Here is a 16,409-nt window from a genome sequence, read left to right as displayed (position 1 = left end):
GTTGTAATTTCATGTACTAACATATTCCACAACTAAGGAGCTTTGCTCCTCAATATGGAACTAGATGAATAAAATAAAAAGTTAAGAATTTCTGCAACCTTGAAAGCAAAGTTAACACTTGATCAATGAAGCAAGTAGACTAGATAAGCAAAGAGGGCATTCCTACTCAAAAGAAGTCTACGAGTTACAAACACACATCTTTAATTTGAGGAAGGAATTTAAGAGAATATATGTTTGGAACACAGCATTTTATGGTATTGAATCATGGAGTGTGGGAAAACTAGAAAGAAAGAGAACAGAAGTGTTTGACATGTGGTTCTATAGAAGCATTCTGAAATTTAGGCACACTGATAATATAAAAAATGAGTAGAGTCTTTGCAGGACTGGCAAAGAAAGGATCAAATGGAAAACATTGACAAGAAAATGAGACAGGATGATAGGACATCATAGGATATCAAAGAATAACTTGCCTGGTACTGGAGCAAGCTGTGGTGGGTAAAAACTGAAGAGAAAGATAAAGATTGGAATATATACAACAAATAACTGAGGACATAATGTGCAAATGTTACTCTGAGATGAAGAGGTTAGCAAAAGAGAGGCATCAAACTAGTCAGACCCCAACCCTCCCCCCTCCCCCCTCCCCCCCCCCCCCCCTCACCCCCGTCCCTCACAAACAAACACAAAAATTAAACTCCCACGAATAAGACAGCATCAACCATATGAGTATGAGTATGTTACAAATTAAATAATATCTTAAATATTTTATGTTGAGCATGCAAAACACTGACTGAAACATGTGTTGCAAATATAATTAGTAAAGGAGAAAAAAATAAAAGCATCATGCTTGATGCTGAATTTTTACTGAACCTAGTAAAGTAATAAAAATTTTCCTTGCAATATTATGAAAAGAATAGTTGCTACACACCATATAGAGGAGAAAGATCAGGAAGACTGTCAAAAATGATCTTTCAGCCAAGAAGGCCTTTTTACATACACACATGCGCACACACACACACACACACACACACACACACACACACACACACACACACACACACACACACACACAAGTATAACTGAAAGTGTGCACACAAGCGCAACTCACACAGATACATGACCACAGTCTCTGGCAGCTGAAGCCAGATTTGAAGATTTGAGACTGTTTTAGACAGTCAGTAAAACAGATTAGCATATATGAAATTTCTGTAAGGTATACTAATTATTAACTGCAATTATTTTAATTTACTAAGATTGTTAATTTCAGGAATTATTTGTAGATTACTTTTTACAATGCATAATACCATAAATATGAAAGAATGTATTTTAATAGGGAAGCAGGTACTTCGGAAACAAAGTCAGTGTTCTTCCTCTTGTGCTATTTATATGCAGTTTTGATCTGCTACTTTGTACTCTTTATGAAATAGATAGCTTGTAAAAGACAGTCTATGATAACTGATGGTTTCCAGCACAAATTTAAAGGGCCCATATGTGGTCAATTTAAAGATAGGTATAGAGTGCACACTGAGAAACCAGGAACTGTTCTGTTTTTCTTGTAGAATACTGTTATACAACTGCTGAAAACTTTGAAACAATTGCTGATATGGGAGTACTTATTATCTCACAAAAATCTAGTAAGACTATTTGTTCTGACACAGGAGCAACTTAAAAGTTTCCAAATGTATGAAGAGTGTATGTTTTTCAAAATTCTTTTATCATTCTTTCCATTCCCAGGTCACACAAATAGAATCATTACTGATTTTGATTGTTTTGAAAGGCATCATCCGATGATTTGAATCTGTTACATAGTAACCCACCAAAAGTATTTGAGTAAAAGTGCTGTAAGCATCTTTTCAATGAGTTACTCTATAACATACTCACTCATATAATGACAACTTCCTTAGTAGTTGAATCAAATATTGATACTATTTATGAGATGAGAGTCTGTAAAGACACAGTAAAAGAAATTTGTTTACAGAATGTTCACTGTGCAATCTCTTTGGCAATTTGATCAGTCTAAATATTTTCAGTTTGCACATCTCTCAGTTTTGTTCAGTATACAACAGTCTATTCATAACTTTTTCTTGGTTCGTTTAGTCCTGACAGGGAAGTACTACAGAGCAACAGGTTAACAAAACTCAATGTGGGTAGCTGTCTTGCATCAGTGCAAGTTTCATCAAGTATGTCACAAGATTCTCATAAAAGCATAGTGAGAAATAATGATAGTATATTGCTTGAGAATATCAGGGGATAAAAAGACAAAATAGTTGGGCTTCTTGTTTGTTTAGAAGATTTAGAAACTGAGGGTGGAATAGATGTACTCTGCCTGTGTCAACATCATATAGTCACAGATATGGAAATGATAAATGTAGGTGGATATAAGGTTTTAGCACATGTAACTAGAGACAGTATGTAGAGATGAGGAGTTACCATTATTGTTAAAATCTATCATAGTGTGAAAAATTTGGAAACTAAAATATTTCGTGTAGAGCATGTAATGAATCATCCTCCTCTAACATTGCCCCTTTAATTGCATGTATAATCTTGAATCTTGCATAGGTTAAAATTATCTCAGCTGTTTCATTAAAAGAATTCATATGATTTTGTATAAGATGTATTATATTTCAGGCTGAAATGCCTACAAAAAGCAGCAGAGCCCTCTAACTGGGGAGGTAGAAAGACAAAATACCATCACAAATAGTTGGGAAGTCCATTGAGTAAAACAGAATTAAAATTATATTGGACTGTGGGTCCTCGTCTTACATTGAAGTTGTTGACACAAGTCGATGGCCGTCCCATAGGTACCAAATATGCTGTTGCATTGCGCCAGCATAGGAGCTGTTGTGGACATACATACACTAATACTTGTGCCATTGATCATGAATATGTATGTAGAAGAACATGAAAACAGATTGAAGATTATATGGCTGCAGCGTAATAGCAAAGTCAAAAAAGATCTAAAATGCATTTCCTGTTGCATTTTACTTACCTCAAAATCTGCTGATGTTACAGCTAAATGGACTGCTCTGATGCGACTCTCCTGTGGGATGTCCAGAAAGTTGCTTCCTGCAGCCCATAGCAATCTTACTACCTGTTTGAAGAATAATGTCTTGTCTTAGCTTCATTTCACTAAATTACCATAAATATCAGATTAAATTACATTCCCAAGCAAATTTGTCATTGTTTTTAACTGTGAGGATAATATTTATAGGTAAGGAAAGTGTCAAAGGGAAAAAAAATAGAAAATAAAATATATTGTAATGCATGATGTGTATGGAAAATATGTACACAAAATGCACTACGTACATCCCTTCACCAACTCTGTTCCATGAACTCCATTATAAATGAGATTCTTCAAGGATGTGGTATGAGTCTAGTTACACATTAACAGGCAAAAGCAGATACTGTAAAAAGAATACTAAGAACAAATTATGACAATTACTAGTCTACTTATATTGATAAGTTTGTGAATCACTGCTAGATCACTTCATATATGTATACTGAAAATTCCTGTCTCGTAATTAGCAGTTCAATTAAAATATTTCAATTAAGCAAAAAATTCATGATGAACTAATATTACTCCCACCAATTACACAGTTCAGGATACAACAGAAGTTCATCGTGTCATAACATACAACTTCAAGTCATTGATTTGGTGTACAAGAGAGTTAACAAAACTCAATTTGTTTACAGTTAAAATATCATTAATATAGTATACTGTACTGAATACATACTTGACACACAAAAATAATGAATTATAACATCACGTGCACACACACGGGAGGGGGGGGAGAGAGAGAGAGAGAGAGAGAGAGAGAGAGAGAGGACAGCTACCTCTGGCCAGAAAGTTACACAATCAAACTGAATAGGAGTGACAATCCTGAGCACGACAGGGAAATGGGGAGGGATAACAGGATACAGGTTGGGAAAGAGGAGTCGATGCTGTCTGATGAAGCATGCAGGGACTAGATGTGGCAGGACAGGGCTGACAGGTTCAGTGTAGAGAGGCTGTGGATGATTGACAGGAAGAGGAAAAAGCAGCCGAACCACAGCCTTCATCAAGGTTTGCATTATCTATCATCATACCCTGAAATTAGATACACAGGTGTAAAAGCTGCTCAATCCACCCCCTCCCCCTCCCCCCAGCATTTCCTATTTCAGTCCTTTCACTGGATTATCCTATCCCACCAGAGACCAGCTGTACCCTGGTATCCCTCCTCCTTCTCCATCCTGCTCCTGACTGATGCTCCCATGCAACATCTGCAGTCTGGCCAGAGTGGCCAGAGGTAATGCTCATGTGAGTGAGAGATATGCTTGCTTGTATGAATGTCTGTGCATCTATTATATGTAGAAGGGATGTATCTGTGGTCTAGGGGTAGCGTCTTTGATTCATAATCAAAACATCTTCGGTCCCGGGTTCGATCCCCGCCACTGCCTAAATTTTGATAAATAATCAGCATTGGCGGCCGAAGACTTCCGGCATAAGAAGTCAGCCTCATTCTGCCAACAGGGCACTCTCTTGTCCTAGGGGTGGGAAATTGCCCCTAAAGGCGGAAGAATCAGCAATGATCAACGACATGAGGATGCAGAAGGCAATGGAAACCACTGCATTAAAGACACGTAACGTGTATCCACAAGACATGTGGCCTGTAGTTGAAGAAGTGTCATGATGATCTCTCCATTGGCAAAAGATTCCAGAATAGTCCCCCATTCGGATCTCCGGGAGGGGACTGCCAAGGGGGAGGTTACCATGAAAAAAAGATTGAATAATCAACAAAAGGATAATGTTCTAGAGTCGGGGTGTGGAATGTCAAAAGCTTGAACGTGGTAGGGAAGCTAGAAAATCTGAAAAGGGAAATGCAAAGGCTCAATCTAGATATAGTAGGGGTCAGTGAAGTGAAGTGGAAGGAAGACAAGGATTTCTGGTCAGATGAGTATCGGGTAATATCAACAGCAGCAGAAAATGGTATAACAGGTGTAGGATTCGTTATGAATAGGGAAGAGGGTGTATTACTGTGAACAGTTCAGTGACCGGGTTGTTCTAATCAGAATCGACAGCAGACCAACACCGACAACGATAGTTCTGGTATACATGCCGACGTTGCAAGCTGAGGATGAACAGATAGAGAAAGTGTCTGAGGATATTGAAAGGGTAATGCAGTATGTAAAGGGGGACGAAAATCTAATAGTCATGGGCGACTGGAATGCAGTTGTAGGGGAAGGAGTAGAAGAAAATGTTACAGGAGAATATGGGCTTGGGACAAGGAATGAAAGAGGAGAAAGACTAATTGAGTTCCGTAACAAGTTTCAGCTAGTAATAGCAAATACCCTGTTCAAGAATCACAAGAGGAGGAGGTATACTTGGAAAAGGCCGGGAGATACGGGAAGATTTCAATTAGATTACATCATGGTCAGACAGAGATTCCGAAATCAAATATTGGATTGTAAGGTGTACCCAGGAGCAGATATAGACTCAGACCACAATATAGTAGTGATGAAGAGTAGACTGAAGTTCAATCATGAGTCAGGAAGAATCAATACACAGAGAAGTGGGATAGGGAAGTTCTAAGGAATGACGAGATACGTTTGAAGTTCTCTAACGCTATAGATACAGCAATAAGGAATAGCGCAGTAGGCAGCACAGTTGAAGAGGAATGGACATCTCTAAAAAGGGCCATCACAGAAGTTGGGAAGGAAAACATAGGTACAAAGAAAGTAGCTGCGAAGAAACCATGGGTAACAGAAGAAATACTTCAGTTGATTGATGAAAGGAGGAAGTACAAACATGTTCCGGGAAAATCAGGAATACAGAAATACAAGTCACTGAGGAATGAAATAAATAGGAAGTGCAAGGAAGCTAAGACGAAATGGCTGCAGGAAAAATGTGGAGACATCGAAAAAGATATGATCGTCGGAAGGACAGACTCAGCATACAGGAAAGTCAAAACAACCTTTGGTGACATTAAATGCAACGGTGGTAACATTAAGAGTGCAACGGGAATTCCAGTGTTAAATGCAGAGGAGAGAGCAGATAGGTGGAAAGAATACATTGAAAGCCTCTATGAGGGTGAAGATAAGTCTGATGTGATAGAAGAAGAAACAGGAGTTGATTTAGAAGTAATTGGGGATCCACTATTAGAATCGGAATTTAAAAGAACTTTGGAGGACTTACCGTCAAATAAGGCAGAAGGGATAGATAACATTCCATCAGAATTTCTAAAATCATTAGGGGAAGTGGCAACAAAACGACTATTCACGTTGGTGTGTAGAATATATGTGTCTGGCAACATACCATCTGACTTTAAGAAAAGCATCATCCACACAATTCCGAACACGGCAAGAGCTGACAAGTGCGAGAATTATCACACAATCAGCTTAACAGCTCACGCATCGAAGCTGCTTACAAGAATAATATACAGAAGAATGTAAAAGAAAATTGATAATGCGCTATGTGACGATCAGTTTGGCTTTAGGTAAAGTAAAGGCATGAGAGAGGCAATTCTGACGTTACGGCTAATAATGGAAGCAAAGCTAAAGAAAAATCAAGACATGTTCATAGGATTTGTCGACCTGGAAAAAGCGTTCAACAATATAAAATGGTGCAAGCTGTTCAAGATTCTGAAAAAAGTTGGGGTAAGCTATAGGGAGAGACGGGTCATATACAATATGTACAACAACCAAGAGGGAATAATAAGAGTGGACGATCAAGAACGAAGTACTCGTATTAAGAAGGGTGTAAGACAAGGCTGTAGCCTTTCGCCCCTACTCTTCAATCTGTACATCAAGGAAGCAATTATGGAAATAAAAGAAAGGTTCAGGAGTGGAATTAAAATACGAGGTGAAAGGATATCAATGATACGATTCGCTGATGACATTGCTATCCTGAGTGAAAGTGAAGAAGAATTAAATGATCTGCTGAATGGAACAAACATTCTAATGAGTACACAGTATGGTTTGAGAGTAAATCGGAGAAAGACGAAGGTAATGAGAAGTAGTAGGAATGAGACCAGCGAGAAACTTAACATCGGGATTGATGGTCATGGAGCAAGGAGGACATCAAAAACAGACTCACTATGGCAAAAAAGGCATTTCTGGCCAAGAGAAGTCTACTAATATCAAATACCGGCCTTAATTTGAGGAAGAAATTTTTTGAGGATGTATGTCTGGAGTACAGCATTGTATGGTAGTGAAACATGGACTGTGGGAAAACCGGAACAGAAGAGAATCGAAGCATTTGAGATGTGGTGCTATAGACGAATGTTGAAAATTAGGTGGACTGATAAGGTAAGGAATGAGGAGGTTCTACGTAGAATCGGAGAGGAAAGGAATATGTGGAAAACACTGATAAGGAGAAGGGACAGTATGATAGGACATCTGCTAAGACATGAGGGAATGACTTCCATGGTACTAGAGGGAGCTGTAGAGGGCAAAAACTGTAGAGGAAGACAGAGATTGGAATACATCAATCAAATAATTGAGGACGTAGGTTGCAAGTGCTACTCTGAGATGAAGAGGTTAGCACAGGAAATGAATTCGTGGTGGGCCGCATCAAACCAGTCAGTAGACTGATGACAAAAAATAGTAGAAGGCTTTGGCATCTTTCTGTCATGCTCATCTGCAACTCAATGTGTTATCTTTACAGTGAGTAGAAATCTATCCCTTTCGTGATATTATTGATGTTCCAACCTGGGCTTTCCATTGTTTGATTTTGTCTAACAGCTTTTCTTCCATCCCATAACCCAGCGATGTTTTTCTTTGTTACTCTTCTCTAAAATATTACTGTACACAGTGTACGCTCTTTCTTTTCTTTCTGTTTTCTAATTCCCTTCCAAACTGCACACAATCTGGTCCACACTGTATCAACAGTATTGCCTGCCCCAACACATGGCTTAGTAACCGCATGAATTTTTGTGCAGCATCTCATACCCCAAATTCTTCCTGCCAATAATTGCAAGTTAAATTATTCCCACTGGTCACATTTCCTGTCTCCCCCTCATCTAATCAATCTCAACTACCTCTCAGCTACCCCATCCCCACATACACACACTTTTTTGTATGTATTTTACATATTTGTGCGCATTTTTTGCAGGTTTTTCAGTATCTATATGTATTTTTATGTTTTTTCTGTTATCCAGCTCCTCTCACACCTGCATTTTCCCATTACTACATTATTTCCCATTTCCCTAGCACCATCCCTGCTGCAATGGATCCCTGTTCCATTTTTTTGCTCCAGTTCAGAAAAAGTATCCCTTTCCCTGTCTAAAACACCAGTTCCACATCCTTTTCCTTAAATACTTCTTAAACCATGGAATGTCCCTCAATGGCCACACAAAAATTCCTTTCTCTGAATCCCATCCTTCACTTTTCAGATTCCACCAGTTCCTGTTGCTCGAAACATGATTCTGGAGAGAGAGAGAGAGAGAGAGAGAGAGAGAGAGAGAGAGAGAGAGAAGGCAGGCACAGACATTCCAGAACCACCTCTGCTCTCTCTGCAAAATACTACTACTGTGCAATCTCCACTACATACATCAAATCTTCGAAATTGAATCCTTTTCTCTGTAGCTCCTAGAATAGCATTCCAGACAACACCTTCGTATATTACCCAACCTTCTAATATCCTACTTCTGCCTTGGGGCACCACCATCCAGCCCCTATCCTACCCACAGTGTTCCTCCTCATCAACACTTCACAGCTGACTTTTTAACTTGCTACATCCCCGAAAACTCCATTCCAACCTCCACATAATCCAGAGTTGAAACAATCCCAGAATACTGTTGTTAAACATTCTGCCATAACAGCTAGCCCCACAGAAATTTTGAGTGTGACGAAAGGCCTTACCTTCAGCCCTACATACAAATTTAAACAAGTTGTACTTGTCAAAGACCTACTCTCATTCTCCCAGTACCTGCAGTGGCAATACTTCTTTGTCACTAAATCTTCCAACCAAAACAAACCTACCTCAACACTGAACACTGCTTCTCCCAGTTCACACCATTGTTCAACAGTGATCCGCCTACCCTCCCACCTAACCACCCTGTAGTCACCTTCCAGGAAATTCTTATCTCCAACTTGGTCTCACCATCCTTCCTCCAGGCCCTTCCAAAGAACACCAACCTTTAAGCAGAAGAAAGGACAACCATACACAACCTCAAAACTAAGCCTTACCTATCCTATCTAGTAAAAATGGTTCCACCACTATTGTAATAAACTGGAGTGACTACCTGGTGGAAGGCATCCACCAATTGTTTGGCGCTGCCACCTACAAACTCTGCAAGAGTGATCCCATGCCAGAAGTCCAGTATAACTTCCAACCCCTGCTTAAAGCCTTAGGCCCTTCCCAGAACTTCTCCCCTGAATCTGTTTCCCTCCTCACTCCTATGATGCCCAGCACATGTGTCTTCTACATGCTCCCAAAAATCCACATAACCAACAATCTTGGATGCCCATGGTAGCTGATTATTGTGCTCACACTGAGAGAATTTTGGCCCTCATTGACCACCTCCAAATTATTTCCTGAAATCTAGTCTCCCACAACAAAGATACTAAGAACTTGCTTCGCTGACTCTCCACCATCTCCAGCCCTGTATCCCCTGGATCCCTACTCATCATTGCTATTGAACACTACCCCTTCAAGCACCCTTCAAATTCCAAAACCCACTACCTCATTCATCATACACTTTGCTAACAACATCCTAACACTCAATTACTTCTCCCTTTGAAGGAAGATATAGAACCAGAACCTGTAGCACAACCATGGCCACTTGCATGGCTTCCTCCTATGCCAACCTGATTATGGGCTATCTTGGGGAAAATGTCCTACCTCCCAAGTCCTCAAACCACTCATCTGGTTCAGGTTCACTGATGTTATATGCTGTTCTGGACCCAGGGACAAGACAACCTATCCTCAGAACCTCTACAACTTCTCTTCCATCCACTTTACTTGATCCTCCTCAATCCAGTGTGCTGCCTTCCCGGTCATTGCCATACTCCTCTCTGATGTCTCCATCCACACCTCTGTCCACATTAAACCCACCAAACACCAACACTACGTAGATTTCAACAGCCCTCATCCCCCCCACACTAAAGAATCCCTCCCATGCAGTTTGTCTACTCAGAGACAGTATATCTGTAGCAACGAGAGCTCCCTTGCTCAGTATGCTGAAGGTCTTACTAAGGTCTTCACTGACATACACTATCCCTCAGACCCAGTTTGCAAACAGATTTCCCATGTCATATTATCATATATCCCCAATCCTCCCACTGCCTTCAAGAACCAGCTACAGGAAGCTTCCCTTTCATCACCAAATACCACCCTGGCCTGAAACAACTGAAACAGATCCTTTGCCAGGGTCTTGATTATTTGTCATTATACCCTGAAATTAGAGACATCCTAACCAATATCCTCCCCACTCCTCCCAAAATGGTGTAGTGGTGTTCCATTGCCCACCCTATCTCCACAACATCCTAGTCCATCCATATGCAACTCCCAAACACATCCACTTGCCAAAGGGTTCATATCCCTGTGGAAGATGCAGATGCAAGACTTTCCCAATCCACCCACCCAGGACTTCTATTACAGTCCTTTCACTCGCTTATCCTATTCCATCAGAGGCTGGGCCACCTGTGAAAGCAACCATGATATACGCCAGCTCTGCTGCAATCATTGTTTAGCTTTTTATATTGGTACGACTACTAACCAGCTGGACATATGGATGAATGGCCACTGCCAAACTGTGACCAAGAGCAAAGCAGACCACCCTGCAGCACAACATGCAGATGTTTCACAACCCAGGCCATCTGGATCCTCCACTCCATCACCAGTTTTTCTGTACTGCACAGAAGGGAGTTACCTTCACAACAAATTCCCCATTCCCAAAATCATCCAGACGTCAACCTAAGGTAACCTACTGTCCCCACACCCTCCATCCAACTGTTTCCACCCAGTCTGTTCTGTCACCTCCTCACAGTTCATCTCCCTCACCCTCACTGTGCACTGCCCTTGGCCAACACATCCACCAGTGAACGTTAGTGTAAATTGCAGAGACTAGTGCAGTAGCACTTGAGAAATTTGTACTAGTTATATAATTTGAAATTCAAAGTTATAATTTTACTTCATGTAGTTAATAAGAATATATTTTAGTGATATGTTATCAAATAATAAGTTAAAATTGCAAAATGAGATTTAAGACAGGAAATATATAAATATGATCAGTTGAAATTGTGCTGAATTGAACAATTCTATTCAAAACAATCAATTACATGAAATACGGTAGTCATATACAGTGGAATATGAACCACATTCCAGGTTTTGCAACGAAATACTTCTGATCCTGCAGAGAACCACATTGAGCTTCAGTTCAGTGCTCCTCATTACACATGGAGGAGACTGAATACTTTGGTATATTATGGTCTAATGCTGAGTATTACTAAGAACAACTTGGTGCACCTGCTTACAATAGGAGGTTGCCAAGTACGATTCAATTCAATTCAATTTATTATCATCCATTTTATCATATACATGATATAGGAACAAAGATGAAACGAAAGCACTGGCAGGTTGATAGACACACAGACAAACACAAACATACACACAAAATGATTACAATTAAGGGAAATAACATTTTGTTGGTTACACTTTACATGTTTTGTCTTCTTTTTACATGGAAGATGAGAAAAAAATTCAAGGTTTATACAAAGAAAAACACATCAAGGAGAATACCATTTTCTTAATTACAATTTAATTTTTTTCTTAATTAAACTTCAGATATTTTGTCTTCTACTTACATGCAAGTTGGAAGAAAAATGAAGGATTATGCAGAAAAATCAAAAGATGAGCGCCATCTGTTTCGATAGCCAAGAAATTCATCAACGTTATAGAAACTCTGACCTAATAGTAGCCTCTTTAACTCTTTTTTAAATATATGTAAGTTTTGTATACTTTTTATTTCTTTTGGTAAAGCATTAAACATTATTTTGGGTAGATAAATCACACTATTTTGGTACAGGGACTTTGAATGTATATTTCTATAGAAATCGTGTCTGTTTGTGGTCTGATAGTCATGTACTTCACTGTTTAGAGGAGAGAAATCTTGATTTGACTTAAGGAAACATACTGATTCATAGATGAAACATTAGGGAGGGTCAAAATTTTCAACTACTTAAAGAGTCCTCTACATGGATCGCTGTACGCAACACCTTTTAGAATAGGAATAGCTCTATTTTGGAGCTTAAAACAAGTTTTTGCAAAACCTGTATTCCCCAAAAATATAATACCATATCTTAGAATACTATGAATGTAAGAGTAGTAGGCAGATAGTACTGTTTCAAAATTGCAGTTTTCTTTAAGTTTTCTTAATATATAACAGTATTTACTAAATAAAATAGAAAGAAACTTCCACATGGGAAAAATATATTAAAAACAAAGATCCCAAGACTTACCAAGCGGGAAAGCGCCGGCAGCAGGCACATGAACAAAACACACAAACACACACACAGAATTACTAGCTTTCGCAACCAATGGTTGCTTCTTTAGGAAGGAGAGGGAAAGACGAAAGGATGTGGGTTTTAAGGGAGAGGGTAAGGAGTCATTCCAATCCCGGGAGCGGAAAGACTTCCCTTAGGGGAAAAAATGGACAGGTGTACACTCGCACACACACACACACATATCCATCCGCACATACGGATGGATATGTGTGTGTGTGTGTGCGAGTGTACACCTGTCCATTTTTTCCCCTAAGGGAAGTCTTTCCGCTCCCGGGATTGGAATGACTCCTTACCCTCTCCCTTAAAACCCACATCCTTTCATCTTTCCCTCTCCTTCCTGAAGAAGCAACCATCGGTTGCGAAAGCTAGTAATTCTGTGTGTGTGTTTGTGTGTTTTGTTCATGTGCCTGTCTGCCGGCACTTTCCCGCTTGGTAAGTCTTGGAATCTTTGTTTTTAATGCAGTATTTACTAAGGTTTTTATTCAATAGTTCAACATGTTTTTCCCATCTTAAGTTATTGTCCAGCCATACACCTAAATTCTGTAAAAGAAGTTGTTCTATCAGACATTTCCCAATCGCTACTCTTATGTTATTTTTTACTTTGTTCCTCATGTGCCTAAAGTACATCCAAGTGGTTTTTTGTCATTTATAATTAAGTAATTGTCCTTGAACCATTCAGCTGTGTCATTCATTGTTGAAGCTATTTTTTCTTGTAGGTCAGCTTCACTAACTCCCATAATAAAAAGGCTGTGAAAAGTACTGATTCTGCTCTTGTTAGATGGTTAGGAAAATCATTAGTGAAAACTAAGAACAGCAGAGGGCCTAGAACAGAAAGCTGGGGTACACCACAGTTGACTTTCAGATATGTTGAGTAATATTTTGTGCCATTATGTATTATTTCAACACTTTAATATCTGTTGCACAGATACGATTGAAAGCAGCTGTATGCTTTTCCACATACAGTTCCTCTAGCAAAATATCATGGCTGATGAGGTCAAATGCCTTGGATGGATCTAAAAATATTCCACAGTTTAAGTCCTCATTATCCATTGCAGTTAAATCCTGTTCCAGGAAGAGATATACAACAGTTTCTTTAGATCTGTTTTTTTTTTTCTGAATCCATTCTGTGCATTGGTTAGAATTTTGCATTTGTCTAGGAAACTCAACAGTCTCTCATTCATAATCCTCAATTACTTTAGCAAAACCTGAAGGTTGCGACAATGGTCTATAGTTTTGTGTGGTATACGGACAGTCCTTTTTATAAGGTGGCTTTACTGTTGATTTTTTATGTGCAGAAGGGAATTCACCAGTTTTAAATGATGTATTAATAATATTAACTAGTTCAATTATTATTTTGTTTGCACTATATTTCATGACCTTATCAGGAATACCATCACATCCACAGGACATTTTATTTTTCAGTTTATTAATTGCATTTCTTACTTCTGAATGCGTAACTGGGTGCAAAAACATTGTCTTTTCATTTGCTGGAACTTTTGACTTACTACCTTCTGAGTTCCCCCCCCCCCCCCCTCCCCCCCATGAACCATGGACCTTGCCATTGGTGGGGAGGCTTGCGTGCTTCAGCGATACAGATAGCCGTACCGTAGGTGCAATCACAACGAAGAGGTATCTGTTGAGAGGCCAGACAAACGTGTCATTCCTGAAGAGGGGCAGCAGACTTTTCAGTAGTTGTAGGGGCAACAGTCTGGATGATTGACTGACCTGGCCTTGTAACAATAACCAAAACGGCCTTGCTGTGCTGGTACTGCGAACGGCTGAAAGCAAGGGGAAACTACAGCCATAATTTTTCTCGAGGGCATGCAGCTTTACTGTATGGTTAAATGATGATGGCGTCCTCTTGGGTAAAATATTTCGGAGGTAAAATAGTCCCCCATTTGGGTCTCCGGGTGGGGACTACTCAAGAGGACATCGTCATCAGGAGAAAGAAAACTGGCGTTCTACGGATTGGAGCGTGGAATGTCATTTCCCTTAATCGGACAGATAGGTTAGAAAATTTAAAAAGGGAAATGGATAGATTGAAGTTAGATACAGTGGGAATTAGTGACGTTTTAGTGGCAGAAGGAACAAGACTTTTGGTCACGCGAATAAAGGATTATAAATACAAAATCAAATAGGGGTCATGCAGGAGCAGGTTTAATAATGAATAAAAAAAATAGGAGTGCGGGTAAGCTACTATGAACAGCATAGTGAAGGCATTATTGTGGCCAATATAGACACAAAGCCCACGCCTACTACAGTAGTACAAGTTTATATGACAACTAGCCCTGCAGATGATGAAGAAATTGAAGAAATGTATGATGAAATCAAAGAAATTATTCAGATAGTGAAGGGAGATGAAAATTTAATAGTCATGAGTGACTGGAATTCGGAAGTAGGAAAAGGAACAGAAGGAAACACAGTAGGTGAATATGGACTGGGGCTAAGAAATGAAAGAGGAAGCTGCCTGGTAGAATTTTGCACAGAGCCAACTTAATCATAGCTAACACTTGGTTCAAGAATCATAAAAGAAGGCTGTATACATGGAAGAAGCCTGGAGATACTGACAGGTTTCAGATAGATTATATAATGGTAAGACAGAGATTTAGGAACTAGGTTTTAAATTGTAGGACGTTTCCAGGGGCAGATGCAGATGTGGACTCTGACCACAATCTATTGGTTATGACCTGTAGGTTAAAACTGAAGAAACTGCAAAAAGGTGAGAATTTAAGGACATGGGACCTGGATAAACTGACTAAACCAGAGGTTGGGCAGAGTTTCAGGGAGAGGATAAGGGAACAGTTGACAAGAATGGAGGACAGATATACAGTAGAGGAAGAATGGGTAGCTTAGAGGGATGTAGTAGTGAAGGCAGCTGAGGATCAAGTAGGTAAAAATTAGAGTTCTAGTAGAAAGCCTTGGATAATAGAAGAAATATTGAATTTAATTGATGAAAGGAGAAAATATAAAAATGCAGTAAATGAAGCAGGCAAAAGGAATACAAATGTCTCAAAAATGAGATCGACAGGAAGTGCAAAATGGCTAAGCAGGTATGGCTAGAGGACAAATGTAAGGATGTAGAGCTTATCTCACTAGGGGTAAGATAGATACAGCCTACAAGAAAATTAAAGAGACCTTCGGAGAAAAGAGAACCACTTGTATGAATATCAAGAGCTCAGATGGAAACCCAGTTCTAAGCAAAGAAGGGAATGCAGAAAGCTGAAAGGAGTATATAGTGGGTTTATACAAGGGCAATGTAATTGAGGACAATATCATGGAAATAGGAGAGGATGTAGATGAAGATGAAATGGGAGATATGATACTGCGTGAAGAGTTTGACAGAGCACTGAAAGACCTAAGTCGAAACAAGGCCCCGGGAGTAGACAACATTCCATTAGAACTACTGACAGCCTTGGGAGAGCCAGTCCTGACAAAACTCTACCATCTGGTGAGGAAGATGTATGAGACAGGTGAAATACCCACAGACTTCAAGAAGAATATAATAATTCCAATCCGAAAGATAGCAGGTGTTGACAGATGTGAAAATTACCGAACAATCAGTTTGATAAGCCACAGCTGCAAAATACTAACGCGAATTCTTTACAGACGAATGGAAAAACTAGTAGAAGCCGATTTCGGGGAAGTTCAGTTTGGATTCCGTAGAAATATTCGAACACATGAGGCAATACTGACCCTGCGACTTATCTTAGGAGCTAGATTAAGGAAAGGCAAACCTACGTTTCTAGCATTTGTACACTTAGAGAAATCTTTTGACAATGTTGACTGGAATACTCTCTTTCAAATTCTGAAGGTGGCAGGGGTAAAATACAGGGAGCGAGAGGCTATTTACAATTTGTACAGAAACCAGATGGCAGTTATAAGAGGTGAGGGACATGAAAGGGAAGCAGTGGTTGGGAAGGGAGTGAGAC

General features: G+C 39.6%; 1 protein-coding gene across 1 annotated transcript in view; it reads right to left on the bottom strand.

Moving 5' to 3' along the window:
* The window catches only part of LOC126284419 (serine/threonine-protein phosphatase 6 regulatory ankyrin repeat subunit C-like), a 591,030-nt gene that overhangs the window by 16,196 nt on the left and 558,425 nt on the right, over positions 1 to 16,409 (bottom strand). Inside the window, exon 17 of the mRNA XM_049983337.1 lies at positions 2,987 to 3,088. Coding sequence (XP_049839294.1) covers positions 2,987 to 3,088 — 102 coding nt within the window. The remainder of the gene's footprint in view (positions 1 to 2,986; positions 3,089 to 16,409) is intronic.

This window comes from Schistocerca gregaria, chromosome 1 (assembly GCF_023897955.1).
Source record: "Schistocerca gregaria isolate iqSchGreg1 chromosome 1, iqSchGreg1.2, whole genome shotgun sequence".
NCBI lineage: Eukaryota > Metazoa > Arthropoda > Insecta > Orthoptera > Acrididae > Schistocerca > Schistocerca gregaria.
Note: the sequence above shows the minus strand (reverse complement) of the source record. Positions and strands in the feature narration are given on the sequence as shown.